General features: G+C 47.3%; 1 protein-coding gene across 4 annotated transcripts in view; it reads left to right on the top strand.

The window, feature by feature from the left end:
- LOC147429649 (RNI-like superfamily protein) overlaps window positions 1–23677 on the top strand; it is a 120547-nt gene that overhangs the window by 44587 nt on the left and 52283 nt on the right. For 3 of the 4 annotated variants that reach the window (XM_086495913.1, XM_086495915.1, XM_086495912.1), the window contains exons 5-6: window positions 19108–19213; window positions 21959–22039. In XM_086495913.1, the coding sequence (XP_086352039.1) occupies window positions 19108–19213; window positions 21959–22039 (187 nt within the window). The remainder of the gene's footprint in view (window positions 1–19107; window positions 19214–21958; window positions 22040–23677) is intronic. The other variant, XM_086495914.1, reaches the window with a different exon arrangement.

The raw sequence follows: 23677 nt of genomic DNA, 5'->3' as shown, positions 1-23677 counted from the left end.
CCTGAGAGGATCTTGCTGGACTCTGAGCTTAGAGAGCAAGTGGTGGCTCTTTGGACAGAGGCTTGGACACGCAGGAGTCCCCTACTAACAGAGTGGCCTTTGGACTTGCTCAGCTTAGTCGGTTCTTTCTTTAGGAGTCTACGGCTTGCCTGGCTGCAGCGAGAGAGGAGCAGCAGCGTCTCCGACGGTGTGTTGCGTCCTTGCAGAGGACGTAGGAGCAGCACCCAGACAGTCCATGGTTCGAGAAGCAGTTGCAGCAAGCTCGCCAGGAGCTTGCCAGCATAGAGGAGAGGCGTCATGAGTTTGCTTTCCATCGACACGCATCTCAGTGGACCCAGGTGGGTGATAGAGTGAGCGGGGTGTTCTTTGAGACAGTGGGACCCTAGCATGCCCACGCCAATGTCAGCCAGTTGAGGAGGCCTGACGGGTCAGTTGCTCCAGAGTCAGAGGACCTTCTTGGGAAGTTTGTTGTCAGAGGACTGCTTCCAAGGAAGGAGCCCAGCATTGCTACCTCCAATCTTGTCAGAGGGGTTCTCCAGCATGTTGAAGTCTCCCCCAATGCACCATTGCTCTGCATGCGGCAGAGATTCTACATTGTGAGACCAAAACTCCGCACGTGCACTCGCCTAATTGGGCGCATAGATGTTCAAGAATCCCAAGAGGCAGCCCTGAACCTGCATAGTAATCCACTGAGCCCTGCCTGGCACAACAATACCTCTGTCCACAATGGCCTGTTGCCAACAGTCCGCAACAGCCATACATACCCCTCCTTGGATACCACCAAGTCCAAATGCAGCTGGCCAAAATGTTTCATATCGACCACGCAAAAGCTGACCACATCGTCTAATGCGGCTCTGACACAGATGATGCTCCTGTAGCATAAGAAGATCAATCTCTCCTCCCACAAGGCATCGCTGAAGCTCCTGACATAATCGGCTCCTTTGGCGTTGAAACTAGGGTCCACCTAATCCCTGCACGTTCCATGAGACGATCCTCATGGAGGGCGAGAGAGAACTGATGCTGCAGCAACAACTAACCGTGCTATCTTCGAGGCTAGCTTGGATGGGGAACAATCTGCATCCGAGCGTCCCCGAGATAGGCGAGACTGCAAAGAGTGTCTAGCCCAGGCCCAAGAAGAACGAGCCGTGCGCAGGGCAACCTCCTGTGTCCAGGAGTCCTCTTGTATGTGTACATAGCATGGCCGGCTCTGCGTGCCAGCAAAGAAGTGTACCACAATGTGTTTACATCCTGTCGAGTCTAGAGGTGTCACTGAGAACTTGGCCAACGGCCACAGAGTCTGAACCAAGTTTGTAACCCCTAGGTCTCCCATGTGGTGAGAGAACTGGAGGGCTTGTGCCTGCAGCCACTCTAACACTGAGTCCAAAGTCCACTCAGGCTGGTCCCTACCACAAAGGGGAAAAGAGAGGCCAACCGTTGAGTCCAGGGCCTCTACCCCTCTAGCTGCAAGGAATAGTACATGAACTCTAAAGCAAGCTACCTCAAGCTGGTGAAGGGTTGCCGAGAAACATCTGAAGTTGTAGGCAAAGAAGTCCCATCGACGACGAATGTCGAAGCTCGTCAGTCCATGAGGAACTGCTGCAAAGGGAGACGTCTGCACCAGAAGGGGGGTTCGCAAGAAAGGACGTCCCTCTCTTGCCAAGCGACTCAAGGCAAAGGCGTTGCCAAGAGATCTCCTAGCAGCCGAGGATGGTCCTGCTCCCTGAGACGGCTGCGGGGTAGGAGCGGGAGGAGATGTGGAAGTAGGGGGGGGTAGCGGGAGAAGGAGTTGGGGGGGGGGGGGGGGGGGGGGGGGGGGGGGGGGGGGGGGGGGCCGAGGAGCGGCAGAGGGAGAAGGGCGAGGAGGGGAGGAGAAGGAAGGAGGCGGAGGGGCTGTCGGGACTCGGAGGTGGGGCTGAGGTGGAGGGTGGAGCTGGAACCTCGTCCTACTGAAGAGGGTCGAAATGGTTCCCTGTGGGAACCCACTGCTGCTGGCTTGAACCTGGGGGACCACTCTGAGTGCCAGGTTGATGTGGTGTCCCCTGTCGACGCCGACCACGAACTTGCTGCCAACCCTCCTCTGCCTGAGTCCTAGGCTCAGAGGGTGGCTCTGCCTACGTACCCTGTGACTTTGTCTGTTGTTGGTGGCTAGCCCTTGGAGGCTGGGCCTGAGCCTGAGGTGAAGGTCAGGGTCTCCTCCGTGGACAGGCCTTCGCAAGATGGCCCACCTGACGACAAATAAAACACTGATTTGGAAGGCGCGAATACTCCACGCTTTGACGGAACCGACCGCCGCTCACCCTAGGAAGTAGGATGACCTTCGGGAGAGTGTGGGTGTCCCTAACCAGAACCCATTCAATGGGAATGCCGGCTGCCTTGGCAGGTATAGAGGCTGCCGCGTGAGGTGTCTTCAGGACATTCCCAATCTCTGAGCCTATCCTAGAAAGGAGTGGAAGGTACTCCCTCCTCAAGCCGAGGAAGCAGACTGAGATGGGCAAGTCTGCCTCCTCGACAAGAACATCGGTAGCTGGGTCAAAACCATGGCGCCACCGTAGAAAGTGTGCCCGAACTACTTGGATGGCCAGGGGGCTCATCGCAATGACCTTGGATGCCATCTCGGGAGTCTCAAAATCTCTCTCGTAGTAGCCACGCCCAAGAAAGTGAACATCGAGAATCTTGCCCACCTCTGCTAAAAGGCGGGCTTGGAGGAGATCACGCACCTCTCCTTTGCTAGGACGGGTGCCGATGATCTTGCAAATGATGGAAGTCGCCTGGAGGCGCTCCACCTCTGTTGCGAGGCTTGCTTGCTGTGTCAGCGAAAGAGCTAGCCATTCCACCATCAACCTATTCAACCCACCAACGTATCTAGTCTACAATAGTAGATTTGCATCGCGGTCAGTTTTCAGCCCTAGCATTTTCAGATTTCAGCCATAGTCCCAGCGTTTTGAGATTCAGCCCTCATATCAACCCAGCATTTTCAGATTTCAGCCCATAGCCTCGTCAGCACTTGCAGATCCCATCAATTCCACTAGCGTTTTTGCATTTCAGTGTTTTTGCAAAAACAAGCACCTACAACAAGATCCCATCAGCATCTCAACATCTAGTCTTCTAGGACCATTGTATCAGCATTTGTGCAATCGGGGGTTTGGGATCCCATCTGGTGTTAGTCCTCTCTCTCTCTCTCTCTCTCTCTCTCTCTCTCTCTCTCTCTCTCTCAGAGTATTATTCTGTCTTCTCTGTCACAAATCAATGACGTGACAGCCTTTTGGGAAGGACACATACACGCCAGGTGTTGTGTCAGGCATAGCCCTGGACAAGAGGGAGCAGCAGAGCAAAGCACACACCTTCTCCCCTGTTGGCTGGTCCCGGAATCTATGCTGAAATGCTGACGTATCAGGCCCGCAAAACCTGGCGGAAATGATGGAATGCTGATGTGGCACTGGTTGTACGGAATTCCGTGTTTTACGGCAGCTGTACGGCAGCCCTCTCTACGCAAAAAACTGGCAGCTTTTGGACTTGCTTTAGTTTACGCAATTTAGCAAGAGAAGAGAGAGAGAAATGAAATGAAATGAAATGTTATATTAACGTCTTCAAAAGGCCAAAGTGACCTATGAGACCAGAAAGTTACAATGTGGTGGATCTGATACAAAGTCAGAGTTAGAGTAACAAGATGACAACAATGACAAAAATGAAATGACAAATGTCACAATAAAATACTATGGAATCCTAAACTACTAGGTGTGAACAGCAGCTAGCTGGGATAGCTAGATCACAAGAGATCCAGCATCGGTCGCTGGCGGATCTCATCAATCTCCTCCATGGTCAGTAGTCTGACCGGGCGTCGTGCATGTCGAGCCAAAGTGATCCGAATCCTCTGATGCAGCCTCCGTCGATGCTGTGTAGTCCTGCGCAATCGTGGGCGTCTAGATCTTCCAAGCTCAGTCGCTCGGTCGATCAGTGTGCCTTTGGTGTGAGACGACGAGCTCTGTTGTGGTAGTAACTCCTCCGGGTGTCCAGTGGCAGCTCTAAAGAAATCTGTGATCTGTCTCTGGGACTGGCTAGCCTCTCCTCTCATCAGGCTCTCTTTGTGTCTGCGTAGCTCGAGCAAAAACAAACCCAAGCATCTCTGATCCTCATATTGCATGACTCTGGAGAATGGTCCAAAGCCCTCTTTGAACAAGCAATGGAAGCGGCCTCGTATCTCGTAGTAGACCGGGCAGTGGCACGTGTAGTGTAACTCTGTCTCAGGCTCGATGTCACACAGGGGGCATGTCCTGGCCTCTGCTGGTACTCCGCTGTATCTCCCAGTCTCGATCCGCAGCTGGTGTGAAGATGTATGTATCTGGCCGATAGCACATCGTATCCTATGAGACAAGTGGGTGTCCATGTATTTCGGCCTCGTCACAAAGCCATCAACCGTAAGTTGGAGGAGATGCTCTCTGTAGAAAGCCATCTTCGTGCCTAGCTCCTGTGCTGGCTGTATCCATGTCCTCCTGGTGTCTAGCTGAGTCAAGTCCTGGCGGATGAGCCTGGTGATCTCGAACTGTGTAAGAGTCAGAGAGGGTGCATCCAGTGAGTAGTGGAAGGGAGGCAATCTGTCTATGCTGAACCCATGCGCCTGAAACCATGATGTCATCTCCCCAAACCAGCATGTTGTATCTCCCTGCATGGCCAACTGTCGAGAGGACTCAAGTGCAAGGCGAGCATATCTGTCTCTGGGAAGTTCCCACATGCGGTGTATGAAGGAGACCGATCTGGTGAGCGCCTCAACCACTAGTGGGGGGGCAGCTAGCTCTGCTCGAACAATAGCGTGTGGTACTGAGGCCTTGGCTCTAATGAGCCGCGAGATCATAGAGACCAGAGGCTTCTCCATGTCCCCCCATCCATCACTGCGGCCTGTCCTCCTGTGATGATCTAATGAAGGTCCCCAGATCTCAGCGCCATAAAGTAATGCAGAAGCCACCAGAGTGTCAAAGAGCCAGAGCTTCGTCCTAGGCTCCTGAAACTGAACCTGTGAACAGATCCTTTCCAATCTACCCAATGCTACATGGGCTCTGGTCAGTCTAGTCTCTGCTGCCCTCCTCAATGAGAATGTTGGCCCACTAAAAGCCACTCCGAGGTAAGTGTACGCATCTGTATACTCCACAATCGCCTGGCCGTATGTGAATGCTGGTGCTGACCTCCTGATCCACTGTGGGGTGGTATTAAATACCATGACCTTGGTTTTACCAAGGTTGACAAACAAACCACTTTCCTGAGCAAACCTATTCAAAGCATCCAAGTGACGTTGCATCCCCTCCGGAGAGTCGGAGATCAACACAATATCATCAGCATATAACAATAACGGAATCCATGTCCCTGCCATCTGTGCACCTCTATCACCATCTCTCTCAATGTAGTCAGAAACCTCATCCACATACATACCAAATAGAGTAGGAGAGAGCGGGCAGCCGTGCTTCACCCCAATAGTGGAGTGAATCGGGGTGGATAGACTCTCTGAGGTGCGTACCTACCCCACCACTGACCTGTATAATGCCATGACCCCCCAAATGAGCTCTGTGGGTACTCCCATCTGCTGTAATCTGCGCATCAATCTAGCTCTAGGCATTGTGTCAAAAGCTTTGCGGAAATCCACAAAGCTACAATAGATCTGTTTCCCACGCGGTCTACCCTCCTCAATGATGGCTCTGAGTGTCAAGATATGGTCAAGAGTAGAAAAACCCCTCCTGAACCTTGCCTGCCCGGCTGCGCGTATCCCCTCCCTCTCTGCCCATCTACTCAGCTGCTGCTCAAGAATGGATGCGTATAACCGTGCCAATGTGTGTCCAATCATGATAGTGCGATAATTCCCAGGCTCCATAGGGTCTCCCGACTTGAAGATAGGTACAATAGTAGATAGGCTCCAAGTATCAGGCAAGCCCTCACACATGGCACGGTTAAACATCACTGCTAGAAGCTCTTTGGCATGTGTGAAATGCTCAGCCACTAAACCATCATGATCGTAAGCTCTCCCAGTCCTCATCGTGTCAATGGCCTTCCTCACCATCTCTGCGGTGAAAAAAGCACATGTGTGTGGGCATGGATCGGGGGGGTCGGGAAGGGGGGGCTGCTCAGGAACTGTGTACAGAGATGATGCGTACTGGCCCTAGCCCTCTGTAGAAGTGATGGCGGGGGGGGGGGGGGGGTGCTCCTGAAAGAGCCGCCATGCCTCACGTGAATCCTGACTCAAGAACAATTGATATAGATCCTGCTCGGCCGAGCCAAAAATGCCCTCTTCTTCCGCCGCACTAGGCGTCGGAAGTCAATCTGTGACTGTCTGTGAGTGATGTCCCCCAAAAGCACCTCCCTCTGAAGTCTAGCTCTAGTGTCCCGGCATTCCTTATCATACCAACTGTTCTGGGGCATGCTCCCCGAACGACGTCTCTGCTCAGGCTGGGTATGTGGGTATCCCTCTGCTGCTGCATCATGTAGTGTCTGTGTCAATATAGTAGTAAGCTCCTCCAGAGGTCGCCCTGGCTCCTCTGTGCATAGGCGTCTGTAGATCCCATCTATGTATACAGAGTCTGTCTCCCGCGTGAAGGTGTAGCGAGTAGGGACTGCTATCCGTAGCCTGTGTGCTACACTAAACTGAAAGGAGATGGTCATTGACACAAGAGCATGATCCACTACCACACCAACAAGTCTGGGTCCAATCGTGAGATCCTGGATACTAGAGATGAGGCTCGGCTGTGCCATGACATAGTCCACTGTGCTGGCTCCATGTCTGTGTGGAAAGCATGTAAAACCCCTGAGGCGGGAAATCTCTCTAGGCCATTCAAGATGGCCAATCCATGTGCAGTCCCCATGTCTATCAAGTGTCATCCATACTCAGTGTGTTCTCCATCTTGTGATAGTCTGGATAGGCTTGTCTCTGCAGCATCCAGCTCTCTCAGCATCTCCTCTGAAGTATCATAAAATACTGTCTGATGATGGGCAGTCCTAGCATTGAAATCCCCTAGAATGATGATGTCACCATCTCTAGAGAACTCCCATATGTCATCACCCAAAATAGAGAAAGGGGACTATCCTCTGGGTGGTGCATACACTGACGTGCTCGGGGGAAAGTAGCAAATAGCAATGTAAGATATCTGTCTGTCTCTGCTCGCAGCCTCACCCACATGTACCTAGCTTGCTCATCTCTGCGGGCTATATGTATCAATGGTTGCAACTCCTCCCTGAATAACACTGCCACTCCTCCTGATCCCCGCCCTCTGCGCTCTGATCGTATCTCCTGTCTATAGGCAATCTCCCATCTATATCCACTGATGTGAGGCATAGACTGCCCATGGGCCTGATGTGTCTCAGAGTAGAAGACGATGTCTCTTCCCTTGAAACTATCCTCAAAGGCGCCCACATCAAGTCGCATAGATCCATTACAATTCCACGTGGCAACTTTGAGGGTGGTCCCTCGGGTCTTGCACCGTCATGTGGAGCGCCGCTCTACAATCACAACCCGGCCATCTCTGTAGAAGGCCGTCTTTCCCTTCTCCCTTGCCGCTTGAATCTCTGGCATTACCTCTCTCATATGCGCAAGCTGTGTGAGAGTGAGGTCACCTCCAAGGAATATGCCCGTTTTCTTTAGTGTAGGACGCTTCTTCAAGAAGTCCTTCTTTGCCTCCATGGATGGGAAACTGATGATTAGAGCTCTCCCTTTTGAAGTCTCCCCATTGCCTTGTGTCTTCTTCCCCACCCTCCATGCCTTTGTATGAGTAGCCTCACTACCCATCATGCGGAGAAGTTCTTCAACTTCCCCTTCCACATCATCTCGGTCTTTTAGACCGGTTACTCTTATATGCAAAGCTCTAGTTTTCCTTCGTTGTTCTTCTCTTAGAGTCATGTTGATGATTGTAGGAGTGGGGACAGATGTGGTTTCTTTCCCCTTGCCTTTCTTAGCGACTTCTATCCACTTCTCGGCCTCATCCGCCTTCTTTTGCGTCTTCGTGATCGCATCTATCCATGAAGACGTCTTTACCATCTTTTGTTTCTCCTCCTCTTTGATCATCCGTACTTGCTCTTTGATGACCTTGATTTCCTCTACTACAGAAGGTTGGAATTCCCCCTCCTCTAGTCCACTGCTCGCTCCATCGGCAAGTTCTCGCTTGAGAGCTGAGACCTCTTCTTTAAGTGCTTTGGAGTCCGCCTTAATTGCTTGTAGCTCTGCGTGCAGGTCCTCTTTCTCTTTCTTCCATTGCGCGCCTTCGTTGAGAAACATTTGAAGAAGATTGGCCTTCTCTTTCCACCATCCCTCCATATCGGCTTTCCAGTCTTTCATCTCCCTCTCCATTTGTGTAATCCGCTTGTTTGTAAGCACAAAAGTTGCCTTCGGATGGGGCTTACATATCGGCGAAGCAGTCATTGCGTCCATCAAAAATAAAAAATACAATCTGCACTTCTGCCAAGTCAAACCCCCTATGTCCACATCACACATACATCCCTGTCCCGCATGATGCATACATGTGTGTTCCCCATATCAATCATACATTTTTGATTTCTTGCAATTTTTGCAATTTCCTGCAATTTCCTGTCAATGCTGCAAATTATTTAAGTCTTGAGATTCTGAACTTTCCGTGCAGGAAATCTGAAAATCTGAAAATGTTAATCTGAAAATGTCCGCACTGTAATGTACCTACGGTTTTGGGGGCGGGTGGGGCGGGTGGGGTGCAGTTCAGACGCTAGTAATCCCGTGTGGTGGGGGGTTGGGGGTGGCGGCGCACTGTCACAACAGGGGGGGGGAGGGCGCAGTCCAGCTGAACAGCAGGGTGCAGCCCAGGTGGCGCGCAGGCAGCAGCCAGCAAGTGGCACGGGTCAGCAGCAGGCATTTGGCGCGTGTCATCAGCAGGCAGCAGCAAACAGGTGGCGCGCACGCATCAGCAAGCAGGTGGCGCAGGTCAGCAGCAGCAGGCAGTTGGCGCGCGTCAGCAGCAGAGAGAGAGAGAGAGAGAGAGAGAGAGAGAGAGAGAGAGAAGCATAAGAGAAAGAGCCTTTGCTTTATTTTTATGAGGCTTTTTAAAATACTCAAGCTTTTGATTCGAGCTTTTGGGGCTCTGCTTTTGGCATCCCTTGTACGTTTAAATACGTGGGCAGGGCCTCATAACTCAGAGCATCTAGACGCAGAGTTTGAGTGTGGGCGCCTCCACTCTTGTACTTTGAACACAGATTAATACAAAAAGAAATACCGAAAGGGGCGTCAATCTTTGGGGCCAATATCTCCAGGCACGGAACTCCGCCGGGCCAATGTCGAATTAAGTGTGAACTGTGAATTGTTTGAAGTGATTATTTGTGGTGTCGTGGTAGATTCTCGACTTGGAGTGTCCAAGTCTGTTACAGTGGTATCAGAGCGCGTCCGATTTCTCTCCTACGGGAAATCCGATCCTTTTGTTGCGACACCTATGGCTTCAAGCAAAGATCAGTCGACTCCCTCTGCATCGGGAGATGCGGGAAGGGATCACAACGAAGATTCAGGCAAGGAGTTTCCCCCTTCCTCGGCCTACTCAGGCGGAGCGTCAAGAGATGGAGCGTCGACAATTGATCGGCGATGCAACAAAGATGATGCTTAATTTTGGGAAAGACCCGAAATTTGCAAAATATATGAGCCAGACTTCATTCAATGAGGTGCACACGTAGTGGCAGAAAACCACAAAACCAGCCCCCAAACCCGCTCTCAAGAAACCTCCTACTCCCAGGAAGTATACAGAGAAAGAATTAGAAGAGGTGGTTGATGTACGAATTGCTCAGCTTTTTGACGCGCAGAACAAAGCTAAAAAGCACGACAAAAAGCAAAAGAAAGGCACTGACTTCCCGGGTTATTTGGGTCGTCAATCTACATTTGAAAAGGCAAGAAAGCAGAAGAAGCGTGTTCGATTTGAAGGAGTACCCAGTTCTTCTTCTTCTTCTTCTTCAAGTTCTTCTAGCTCATCTGACTCGAGTGAAGAAGACAGAAATGTCACGTGACACATCCAACCCTATGTGTCCGTGGACAAGCTACAGCACGACAAGGGTTTAGTCAGTCCAGTTAGTCTAGATTTAGAAGTGTTCTGGCACTTTTGTGAGTCTGTTCGCAGACCGTGCATGCCCAGGCACGTAGTGTAGATGCATATCCTCTGGTTGCACACAACATGATCATAAGCATTCCCATCAGAATCCATCAGAATCCTTCAAGGGAATTTTCCAGTGCATTTAGCCTATTTTCCCTATTTTTGACATTTTTCACTTATTACTTTTAAGGGACTTTTGTTGGAAAGTAGGTAGGGCAATTTTGCTAAGTTAATATATAAGCAAATCAGAGCTAGCACTCCATGGTAGAAGAGGCAGTAGGAGCACCGCTCAATAGGCACCTTCTCAGCAGGAACCCCCAGCAAAGGCCTAGCGTTTTTGCTACACAACAGAGAGGCTAGCGTTTTGCATCAAGACCCTAGATCAACCAGCGTTTTTGCATTTGCAGATTCCCGGCGACAACAAAACCACAGATCAGCCTAGTGTTTTGCATTTGCAGGACATCCAGCGACAACAGATCAGTTTTCAGCCCTAGTGTTTTTGGTTTGCAGATCAGCCCCGGCGTTTTGCAGATTTACCGCGACTGAACATCAAGGAACATCAGCGTTTTCAGTTTTCAGCAGTCAGACACCGCAGATCAAGTCCCGAACCTCGCAGACCTCACCTTCCCGCAGCAGTTCCTCGCCACACAGTCAGTTTCCGCAATGTTTAGAGTTTCAGCCCGGAAAACGCAGATTTCAGCCTCTGCGTTTTCAGCGTGTCGTCGTCGCATTGTCGCCATCAACATCGTCACCGACATAGAGTCAGAATTCAGCAGATAAAGATTTGCAGATTTCAGCCCTTAGCATTCTCAGATCTCAGCCCGTCTCGTCCTCGTCCTCATCGTCGTCGACATCGTCGGCAAGTCCAAGCATTGTAGAGATTTGTGCAATCATAAGTAGGCTGCTCTCGCCATAGAGAGTGGGGCCTTTGGAGGAGGGTTTTACAATGTCTTTGGTCTCGTATTCTCTTTTCTCTCTAGCTCTCAGTCTCATACACTTGCACGCACAGTGTCCATTCACTTTGTTTGTGATCATTGCACTCTCTCAGTAAGAACGGAAGGCTCTCCCTTCCATAAGAACAAAAGGAACCTTGAGCACTCATCTTGAGCAAAGTTCAAACATTCATTCCGTTGCACCTAACATTGGTATCAGAGCTTTGGCAGTGTTTTGTATCACTAAGGAAAGAACCACAAGAATTTTTGTGCTTGTTGAGGTCGCACGAACCCAAGTTCGCTTGGGCGTGTCAATTCCTAATCGTGTTTTTGAAGAGTGACAGGAATCCCAAGAAAGAAGGGTTTGTCCAGCCTCCCCATGTGCCTCTTTTCACTCATTGAGAGCGGACCGTGCACTTAGCGGCCGGCCAATCGACGTGAGGTGGAAAAAAGCAACCTTGGTGTGAGCGCAAGGCCGCTAAGGGGTGTGCCCGCGGAAAAGAGCAGAACTCGGGTGAAGAGAAGATCCTTCTCTAACACAGATTGCAAGTGAAAGAAGAACCTCAAGAACCTCAAGAGCTCAAGAACCCAAGAACCAAGACCCCCAAGAACCCAAGTTCCTTGTGAACTTAAGAACCCAAGACCCACAAGAACCCAAGTTCCTCGTGAACTTAAGAACCCAAGACCATAAGAACCCACAAGAACCCAAGACTTCAGTGGATGGTCGTCACTCGAAGCGGAATGGATACTTCTCTTGGAGGTGATGAGCATGAGAGAGGCGAAGAAGAATTTTCTCCACCAAGAGGTTTTTCCGGCCCTCCCCCTTCCCCATCTACGTCAAGGATTGCACTAACTCCTATGGAGGCTTTCGACAAGATGGTGATGGACATGAAGTTAGACCGCGATGCACGAAAAGCAGAAAGAGAAGCAGAAAGAAAGGCCTACGAAGAAGAAATGGCAGCCATAGATTGTGACTACGAAGAAAGCGTGGTAGCCATAGAGCGTAAGTACGACTTGGAAGCCAAAGAAAGTCCAACCAAATTGGATCGTGAGAACAAAGAAAGTCAAGCCAAATTGGATTGCGAGAACAACGAAAGAGAAGCTGAATTTGATCGCGAGAACAACGAAAGACAAGCAACATTTGATCGCGAGAACAAAGCAAGAAAAGAAAAGAGCGACCAACACATGAAAGAATTCTTGCGACTCTTTTCTATTGTGCAGGCGCAGTTTGCACAAGATCAGGAAAAGGAGGCTCTCTTAGTCTCTTCTTCTCCAAAGCATGACACAGAGGATTTGCATGATGTTTTGAATGACAATGATAAGCATGATGATTTGGATGATAATGATGAGCATGATGATTTGCATGATCAAGATGTGATTTCTCACAAGCATGACGAGTTGCATGAAGACGTGTGATTGTTCACAAGGATGATGTGTTAGTTGATACCTTCTCTAGTGAAGCTAACCTCATTGCAGATTCGATTAGTCACGAAGAACCGATCTTGGCTCTCGAGCCTAGGTCCAAAGAACCCTTACAGGAAGTATTATGTGTTTGCATGATTAGTACGCTCAATTGTTCGGGTGTTTCATTCGTGATCGTTTCCTTTAGTTTCGTCAGCATCTTTATGTGATCCCTTTTCCTAGGCATGACATATTGTACGTTGAGCACGTTTCACTCATGAATGAGCACGAATGTATGCGGATTGTTCATGAAAAGCTGAAAAGTATGCATTCAAGGAATTCACATTCCATGTCTCTTCCTTGGCACGACACAGTTGTAGAAAGCGCACATGAAAGTATGAGCACCAAGCATGGGCATTTCCGTTGTGAATTGCCACAGTCGATTGCTTTAGATCAGAAGAGAAAGATTCGATCTCATTGTTTGCGTGTGTGTGGTGAACGGTTTAGCACTCCTTCTCTTTGTTCATCTACATTGCATGCATAGTCTTTGAGGAAGACAACATTTTTTCCATTCACTTTACATGGAATGGGTATGTTCATGTTTTTGTGTTGGAAGTGGTTTTAGGAATTTTCAGCCATGGAGATTCTTGAAGAAGAAAGAATCACGACTCTCGACGAAGTTGAAGCATTGAAGGAGCCACAAAAGACTGTGTCCCTTTCGGTGCGGCCCAAAGAAGCAAGCGTTGCAGACCTATATGAAGTTCAAGTACCGCACGACCGACACATTAGAGTGGGCCGGGGAAGAGTCCCTTCCAAGATTTCGGATGCTATTGGTGATCTCCCTCGACGCCATACAGTTCGGTACCAGTACGTCACTTTGAAAAGGAGGAGATGTCACGCGACACATCCAACCCTATGTGTCCGTGGACAAGCTACAACACGACAAGGGTTCAGTCAGTCCAGTCAATCTAGATTTAGTCAGTCTAGATTTAGAAGTGTTCTGGTACTTTTGTGAGTCTGTTCGCAGAGCGTGCATGCCCAGGCACGTAGTGTAGATGCATATCCTCTGGTTGCACACAACATGATCATAAGCATTCCCATCAGAATCCATCAGAATCCTTCAAAATCCTTCAGGGGAATTTTCCAGTGCATTTAGCCTATTTTCCCTATTTTTGACATTTTTCACTTATTACTTTTAAGTGACTTTTGTTGGAAAGTAGGTAGGGCAATTTTGCTAAGTTAATATATAAGCAAACCAGAGCTAGCACTTCATGGCAGAAGAGGCAGCAGGAGCACCGCTCAACAGACACCTTCTCAGCAGGAACCCCAGCAAAGGCCTAGCGTTTTTGCTACACAGCAGAGAGGGTAGCGTTTTGCATCAAGACGCCAGATCAGCCAGCGTTTTTGCATTTGCAGATTCCCGGCGACAACAGAACCACAGATCAGCCTAGCGTTTTGCATTTGCAGGACATCCGGTGAGACAACAGATCAGTTTTCAGCCCTTGTGTTTTTGGTTTGCAGATCAGCCCCGGTGTTTTGCAGATTTACCGCGACAGAACATCAAGGAACATCAGCGTTTTCAGTTTTCAGCAGTTAGACACCGCATATCAAGTCCCGAACCTCGCAGATCTCACCTAGTCAGTTTCCGCAAGGTTTACAGTTTCAGCCCGGAAAACGCAGATTTCAGCATCTGCGTTTTCAGCGCGTCGTCGTCGCATCGTCGCCATCGACATCGGCACCGACATAGAGTCAGAATTCAGCTGATGAAGATTTGCAGATTTCAGCCCTTAGCATTCTCAGATTTTAGCCCGTGTCGTCCTCGTCCTCATCGTCGTCGACATCGTCGGCAAGTCCAAGCATTGTAGAGATTTGTGCAGTCATAAGTAGACCGCTCTCGCCATAGAGAGTGGGGCCTTCGGAGGAGGGTTTTACAACGTCTTTGGTGTCGTATTCTCTTTTCTCTCTATCTCTCAGTCTCATACACTTGCACGCACAGTGTCCATTCACTTTGTGTGTGATCATTGCTCTCTCTCATTAAGAACGAAAGGCTCTCCCTTCCATAAGAACAAAAGGAAACTTGAGCACAGTTCAGAGCACTCATCTTGAGCAAAGTTCAAACATTCATTCCGCTGCACCTAAGAAGAAAAGGCAAAAAGCGAAGCAAAAAGCAACGCTTCGGAAAGGGCAAGAGAAAGGCAAAGAAGTCTAAATCTCGCCCCGTGGTTGACACTTCTATAGAGGACTGGTCCACAAAAAGTTCGGACTCTGATGATAGCAGCTTTTATGCAAAGAAGAAGAATTTTTACAAAGCCAACCAGTATGACTTTCTTGAAGGCAAAAGCAAGAAAGTCCGAGAGTTTAAGAAAGGTGGACAGTCAATTAAATTTTGACACGTTTTCAGGTTATAGAGATGCTTGGAAGGCTTTGTCTTTTGTACAACAGTTTGACATCGCTTTCGCGGCAGGGCGTTACGCAGAGCACTCTAAGATTCGGGAGCCGCCTCTTATTTTAAGGGGAATGCTCGAACTTGGTGGTCCATGCTTATATTAAACAAGACTGCGCCAGTTAAATGACTGAAATTCAACAGGCTTTTTATTTCTTCTTGGCTGACTCGAGAGTATGAACGCGACAAACGAACTGCTTGGAACCATCTTCGGATGACCAAGAAGGATACAGTGGACGCTTATTGCGAGAGATTCTGGAGCTCTTTTCTAGTCGCCTCTTCATTCAAGAAGATCTCGTTCAAGGAACAGATTGAGCGGTTTACCTTGGGTCTTCCTACAGAGATCCGAGATCACTGCTTTGAATAAAAGTTAGCTTCCATTCAGGACGTAATCGACCCTTCGTTGGACCCTGAAGAAAGGACGGTTATCCTCCTTGCTGGGGAGGCTTGCGGGAAGCGGATGCCCTTTTGGGTACGCCGTGATCCGCACTCGAGGGACGGAACCGCAGGGCACGTGCCTGTGGCAAAGTTCCTCGGTGAAGTTGTACCCCGGTATTTGGATGCTCTGCATAGGCGGATGGGGAGATAATGCTCCCCTTCTTATGCTGTTATTTTGAATCCGATCCCTTCCAAGGGAAATGACGTAATTCTCCCCAAGCGAAGCCAGATGAGCTACAAGAGCGCCCAAGTGCCATTCCCCCCTTTGGGGGGGGGTCAGCTTCACCTAAAAGGGGTTGGGAGGTGCAAATGGGAGACACCACCAACCTCAGCGGACGCCACCTGCGAGCCGACGCCCTTCCAAGTGGGTATGACATTTCCTAGGGGCAAACCATCAGGTTTTCAAAGTCAGTTTAGTGAGGTGAGCGATAAGTTACCTGGAGGAGGCCACTCCAAAGGGAAGACCGAAGCAAGTCTTGCAGTACCTGGGCCTCTGAATAAAGGTACTTGGTCGCTGTCACGCCCAAATCCAAGTGGCGAAGTGGGTCTCTCAAGGGATTAGTCATGGCCCTAAGAGTGTAGATAATTCTGAACTCTCGTAGTCCAAAGGAAACTAGTGACAAAATGTTTGCCTTCGGTTTCTGGGTGCATAGTGTTGGCTGTTCTTCTTGTATACTTTTTTGGTGTATGAGGGGAGCGGCCGGGCGTGCCCTACCCGACTCCGAAAACAAAAACAAAACAAAAAACATACAGGAGTTGATGAGTCATGCGAAACGGGGTTTTGCCATTCACTCTTGCAGTTTGACCTACCCCACCGATGAGATCATGACACAAAGAGCCGAACAGACTTCGACAAATGAAAGTAGAAAGAGAAAGAGCAATCCAGAAAAGAAAGATGCCTGACCCAAACTCACTTCTCAGGAGAGAGCTCTCTACATCAAGGAAGGGAAGTGCTTTGGATGCGAGGAAATTGGACATATCTCCGCAAAGTGCCCTAAAAAGGCACAGAAAGAACAAAACGACAAGGGCGACGAGAGGCTTGAGAGTTTGAGAGCAGCTGAGGAACGTGGAGGAAAAGGCAAGATGAAAACAAGACTGTTTCCAGATTGCGTGGGTACCGATCTCAGCACGTTGGACGAGAGTACAAAACTTTGCCGAGCTTGGGGCAAAGTGAAAGACCAAGAAGCCCTGATCTTCTTTGATGGAGGAGCCAAGGCCAACTTCATTTCACCGGAATTGGCGGCGCGGCTCAAGATCACTCCCGATCGGATGGGACCACTTGCGGAGGCAGTTCTAACGGCACCCGGCAGGGACGTAGCCATTACACCTGTCATTGGCAAACTTCAACTGCATTGTCAGGGGTATTTGGGACATGAGGACTTTTACATAATGCCTTTGGAAGGTTGTGATGTTCTCGAGGAAAGCGACATTGACCACAGAGAAGGGCAGAACCATTGTACTTGACATTAAACTTAAGGGCGAGTCTGTCCCTATTGTATCAGCTTCGGCCATTTCCAAGTTAATAATATACAATCTGTTTGTCTACTTGATCTTTATGAAAGAGTTGAGTGATGAGGATCGGACAAATATGTCTGAACTTGATAAAGAACGCCAATATTTTCTCCACTCTCATGCCAATTGCTTCTCAGAGGGCCTGCCAAGCGAGTTACCATCCGCTCGTCCTGACGATCATACCATTGATTTGATTCTGATTCTTGGAAGCACACCACCGAACCGGCCACCATACCATGTGAGCCGAGCCCAGAATGAAGAGATTATGAACCAAGTGAAAGACCTCTTGGAAAAGGGTCTTGTCTAGCCTAGTACTTCACCGTATTGCTCTCCAGTGTTGTTGGTTTTGAAGAAAGACGGATCTTGGAGAATTTGCATCGATTATAGAGCTCTCAACAAAATCACCATCAAGAACAGATTTCCGATTCCTAGAATCGATGATATACTCGACAGATTACAAGGATCCTCGTGTTTTAGCAGGATTGATTTGAAGAGTGGATATCATCAGATCCGAATCGCACCGGGAGATGTCTACAAGACAGCCTTTCGGACGACTTTTGGGTTATTTGAGTTTTTGGTGATGCCTTTTGGCTTAACCAATGCTCTGCGACATTTAACGGGATGATGGACAAGATTTTTCGACAATACAGGCTATTTGTTGGCACTTTCTTTGACGATATCATTGTTTTCTCCAAGGATGAGACAAAACGTAGAGATCATCTGCTTCAAGTCTTTCAGGCATTACGAGATCACAAGTTAGTGATTAATGCGAAGAAAAGTGAATTTTTCCTACTAGAGATACACTTTTTGGGACACATTGTGTCAGCAGTAGGAGTGCAGATGGATCCGGCCAAGATAGAGACTATCCGTGATTGGCCCGATTTGAAGAATGTCCATGAAGCTAGAAGCTTCTTGGGATTGTGTTCGTACTACAGGCGGTTCATTTGAAAGTTTGCAGAGGTTGCTTCCCCTTTGCAAGGAGTCCCTTTCTCGTGGGGACCCATAAAGGTGACTGCCTTTCAGACATTGAAAGAAAAATTGACTACGGGACCAGTTTTGACTTTGCCGGACTTGCAGAAGTCATTTAAAGTATATTGTGATGCTTGTGGTCGTAGTCTGGGTGCGGTCTTAATGCTAGAAGGCCATGTCATTGCTTACGACTCACGAGAGCCGATTGTTCTCAAGGCCGGAATTGACAGCACAGATTTATGAGAGAGCTTTTGGCGGTTATCGATGCTCTTACTCAGTGGCGGCATTACCTACTCGGAGCGGATTTTACTGTCTTTACTGACCATCAGAGTTTATGCTACTTCTTGTCACAGAAGCAGCTATATGAAAAGCAGATGCGGTGGGCGAACATCTTGTCACAGTTGAACTTCGAGATTGGCCATGTTCAGGGATAGAAGAATTTGGTGGCAACTGCTTTGTCTCGAAAGCTGTTGGTTCTGGCTATTTCCGCGATTCACCATAGGAGCTTCGAGGATATGGTCAACCAGCATGCCACAGATACGGATTTTGCAAACGTTTTCACACGGATACGGGATGGAGAGACCAGGATCTGCAGGCCGGCTAGGGGATCTGCAGGCTGGCTAGGGCTAGGCTCCGAAAGCCCTAACTAGTCGGGTCTTTAGTGGCTTGACACGTCATCAATTTTTGACATTACACAATACCAAGGTGCCGATTGGATAGTTCAGAGTTTCATCGCATAGACCATAGATAGACTCTCCACCCTTGACCATCCATGCATGCTGTCCTAGACCCTTACTTTGGTAATAGATGGATCTAGCATATGATTGCACTTCCCTAAGCATATGGTTTTTCTTTCAATGTTTAGAGCTCCATCCCGCGCTATTCATGTATCCCATGTGGTTCTAGCCCTTCAATTCGTTTGTAGTAGTTTATTTTGTCGTAGCTAGAGGACATACTAAGGTTCATCTCTCTCTCTCTCTCTCTCTCTCTCTCTCTTCAACTCTCTCTCTCTCTCTCTCTCTCTCTCTCTCTCTCTCTCTCACATGGTGAGTAAGTTCCTTCTTAAGACTTTGAATAGAGTACATCAATTAGGAAGCCCAGCTTTTTGTGGTTACCTTTTTCTTTCCCACCACCACCTTTTTCATTGATTACACCATGCTTTTCTACAAATTGATTACACCATGCTTTTCTTTAAATTGATGCGAGGAAGGTAATTTGTAGATAGGACTTTGGTGCACATGGTTCACAAATCTTTTCCTAAGCAAATTAACTGATTCTTTAAGCATTTTCTGATTGGTAAAGTTTTATGTCACTCATCATTCCAAAATGTACTCTTGAACAGATCATCTTTCACTAGTTATTGGTTGTGAAGTTGCAAATTCCGGAACAAGGGCCTCAGTCACGTCTTGTCTGAACCACATTTGTTGCCAGTTTGGTAAACATGTAAGGTAAGCTGGATATAAAGAAGTCAATTTTAATTGCACTGATTTGCGTACGCTAAATATGTATTTTGCATATTCAAGTCCTTACGAGTTTCGCAATGTGGAAAGTGATCACGTCTAACTACATTGATCTATGTATGCTGAGTATGTATATTCTCTAGTCAAGTTACCGACAATTTAGGATCTACGTGGAAAGTATTGCATTCTTGTACTTCCATTAATTAAATGGAACTATGTGAATGCACTACCCATACAAGAAGTACAAATGTCAATGCAAGTTTTATCATTCACTGCTTCCGCCACCCCCACCCCTCCCCCTCCTCTCATGTATTAGAGAAATAAAGAAAGCAAAGAAAGGAATTTATTTGAATTTTTTTGTTGATGCCGAAGTCGACCTATAGGATAGATTAAATACATCATTGGCGGCTCAGAATGCCTATGCCATGAATGGCATATAAATAAGTGGAAAATAAATTGCTTCAAATAAAAAGATGCTCCCCATGAGGGTCACACACACACACACACACACACACAAACACACACACAAACACACACATTGTGGGACTTAAGCTATAGATTTTTTTGGGGTTTTCACCGCCTCACCATGGGACTAAGCCCGTATATACTATCTACACACACGGGTTTTTACCTAAAGGGTTTTTACTACCCTATTACCATCTACTTGCCGTGATGGCGCAGTGGCTCTCTCTGCAAATCGTAGGCAGCCTCACCATCATGTAATGCTGTCTGTTCACTCATGTCGATTGTACTCATAAACCAGGATCTGGCGGGCCGACTCCATCCTTCCTCTATAAAAAGAGGTGAGGGCACTTCTCAGGCCCTCACTTAGCTTTGCTTGGTTGTTACTATGCTTAGTGTAAACTCTGTTGTGTCTTGACGCTGAAGCATGGAACTCACTGCTTCTAATACGCAGGTCTGCTCTCTTGGCCTCTTTTATTTTTCGTTGCAGGGTTAAAAAAAAGGGGATGGTTGGTTACTCTGCTTAACTATCATAACTTTTTCGTGCAAATTGATTGTTTTATTGTAAGAATGGTATGGCATCATCGGCCTTATGCATTAGCTCACTATGTGTGGTTTTTACTCAGCATGGTAAATATGGCTAGAAATTGGATGGTTGGTTAATATTGTCACTTTACATCCATTGGTAGTGGAAATTGATACTTGGGGTTGTTGCCGCTTGGCTGGCTTGGCCTAGGTTACACTTGCTTTAACCTATTGTGGGGATGTTTGGCCCGGCTGCATATGAATGCTCACTGTGTGTTTATTTTTTACTCAGCATGGTAAATGGTGTTAAGGATGGTCGGTAAAAATTGCCACTTTATATCCACTGGTAGTGGAAAATGAAAATTGGGGTTGGTATCGCTTGGTTGGCTTAGCCTAGGATACACTTGCTGTAACCTACTATGCACGAATATTAACAGTGTTCTCATAAAGGATTAAAAGGGTGTTTTCCCCGGGTACTAACCAATGCTATACTTGTTCATTATTTGACTGGCTTTAATAAGGTAACTGTATAAGTAGGTGTTGTTTGGGATTGGCTTGATATTATCGCATAAGCATGACTTAATGGATCACTGTCAATTTAAAAACTTGGCAAGACCCATCGGGTGGGCTATGTGAATATGAGGAGTACGGTTCTGATGTATTGCGCACGGATTATTATGGTTTGTGGGGATGGTTGGCCCGACTGCATACGATTATTGTACCAACTCACTAACTAGGTAGTTTTTGATGAGATAGAGAAGTACTTCTGTTGCATTCGCTTGGCGGGTGTAAATTCTTAAACAAATCAAAGTTCTGTTGAATTTGCTGCTTAATAACACCTTTTTCATACTAAGAAACCTCTACCAATTGAGGTAAGTATACACTGGGGGACCGTTTTTTGGACTGCATTATTTTCTGCACCATAATATGTGGTATATGATATGTGCCCGTTGGCTTGGCATAGGAATAATATGGTGCTGGTTATCTTCTTGTTTTAGAATCGATACTGGTTACAAATGAACGCTCTGTTCTGGCTTATGGTAAAATTTGGGAGGCCTGGCTCGCTGGTTGCATATGGGTAGTGGATTGTTTTTTAGTTATTTGGTTTTTGGATTTTTGTCCAAAATGCTTGGGCCTATTTCCTTACTGGTTGTCTTGTTAAGGTATTACAGTACTTTGTATCACAAAGACGGGTAGAGTTGGAAACAAAAATCATAATGGCACTTATTTCTCTAAACTTCATGGTTTAAAGTGAGGACGGGCTTAATATTGCAAGGACTCCTTGCCACTTGGTATGCTGGGAGATATATAAGGTAAAGGATATACAAACTAAGGAAAGTTTTGGATTCTATGTACCACGATGAGCTTAAACTTTATTTGACCTAAACTAACATAAACAAGCTTGACACTTTTTTGAACTATAAATGGAATTTTTTATAGCTTCTTTTATCAATTGATATGGGAGTTTCATTAATCTTGAAGGATATTTTGATGGGGGATTATGACACTTAGATTAGAAGGGGTGGTGGCCTTCTAATCAGAATAAATAAATTTTTTTGCTAGAAACTTGGGTATATAAAAAAAGAGAAAAGAAGAACATTTTTTACACATAAATTAATAAGCTTATTAAAGTGAAAAAAATATTGTAAGATGGATATGGATAACAACTGTCATAGTCCATTGATACTTGTAATACACATCCAAGGCTAACATATCTGTTGTCTTGTTTGGATGGATGCAGGTAAGGACTCTATCTTATCTTCGAAAGTTTTTTTCGACTTTGGCAAAGCTGACCTACACTGGATCGAATTTTTCACTTATGACTTGGCAAGTTCTTTTACTATCTGTATACTGGAAAGGGACCTCTTCCTTACAACATTGTACTTAAATAATTCTAATACTGAGTTGTTTATGTACTCATCTAGTCTTTGTTCCATTGCCAACTGTCTTTTGAATATAAAAGTTCAATTATGTCTTATTATCTAAGATTAAACAGACACACACACACACACACACACACACACACACACACACACACACACACACACACACAGAGAGAGAGAGAGAGAGAGAGAGAGAGAGAGAGAGAGAGAGAGAGAGAGAGAGAGAGAGAGAGAGATTTTATCAACGTCTTTGATAGGCTGAACTTGGCTAATGAGACATATCAATGGACATATGGATGTATCCTATGCCATCCCAAAATAGTAAAAGCTGAAAAACTAGCTAAAGCTAACTAGTAAACTATCGATCTAGGGTGTACAATGAGTGGTGATTTAATGGATGGAGGGCGGATGAAGCTCTATCGCTAGGGGCTGAGACTACAAGCCTATATGCAAGGGTATAAGTATGATATGCACTCTGGCTAACTCCATCTTGTAGTGTACTAGCAGTGGTGTATGGTATTACATCAGTGATGGGGGTGTCCACAACTTCGTGAAGAATATGCATGGGTTTGATATGAGCTAGGCGTTGTGTAGTCTCTCGATGGAATTGGTGTTTTATATCTGTCTGTAAGGTGCAGCGGAATGAATGTTGTATTTTATCAAGATTAGTGATCTTTATTGCTCAAGGTTCCTTTTAGTTCTTAGGGAAGGAGAGAGCCTTCCAACTCAGGGAGAGTGCTATGATCACGAACAAAGTGAGTGGATATTGTGCGTGCAAGTGAATGAGACTGAGAGAAGGAGAGAAAAGAGATACGACACCGAGAGGTTGTAAAACCCTCCTCCGAAGGCCCCACTCTCGTCGGCGAGAGTGGTCTACTTTGATTGCACAAAGGCGTACAATGCGTATGCAATGGACTGATCCAAACGGGGACTATGTCGATGAAGACGATGAAGACTTTAGGCTGAATTCGATGCTCTTGTATCTGCTGTCCACAAAGGGCAAAGGCTGAGATTCTGTGCCACTTTGGGAGGCTGGAAATGAATGCTTGACTGCTGTTTTTATGGCTGAAATTCGCTGTCTTGGTCGGGGCTGATGTGACGCTGATGTATCTGCTCTTTAGGCTGCGTTTTTAGGTTGACATCCTTGGCTGAAAAACGTTGGGACAGCAGGTGGTTTTCATGCTGAAAATGGCAGCCCTTCTAGCGTTAGTAGATCCTTATCAAGCTGTGATTTCTCTGCTGAATTTGCTGATGATGCTGGCGTTAGTAATGGCTGAAAACGCTGATGGTGATCAAGGAAAAACGCTATGCTCAATTGCTTGCTGGCGATGTCTGCTGGGGAGGAAACGCCAGGGAAGGGGAGGCTAGATGGCAATCCTAGATGCTGATGGCTGCGGGTGAATGGGCCTCACCAAGTTGGCTTGGAGAGGGTCTTGCTGAGAGAGGGAGGGAACAGCTGTTGCTTGGTAGCCTGCTGGGAGAGGCTAGATGGCAATCCTAGATGCTGATGGCTGCGGGTGAATGGGCCTCACCAAGTTGGCTTGGAGAGGGTCTTGCTGAGAGAGGGAGGGAACACCTGTTG

This window comes from Adiantum capillus-veneris, chromosome 22 (genome assembly GCF_014529385.1).
Source record: "Adiantum capillus-veneris isolate H3 chromosome 22, ASM1452938v2, whole genome shotgun sequence".
Classification (NCBI taxonomy): domain Eukaryota; kingdom Viridiplantae; phylum Streptophyta; class Polypodiopsida; order Polypodiales; family Pteridaceae; genus Adiantum; species Adiantum capillus-veneris.
The sequence above is the reverse complement of the archived record's forward strand: the minus strand, read 5'-3'. Positions and strand labels throughout refer to the sequence as shown.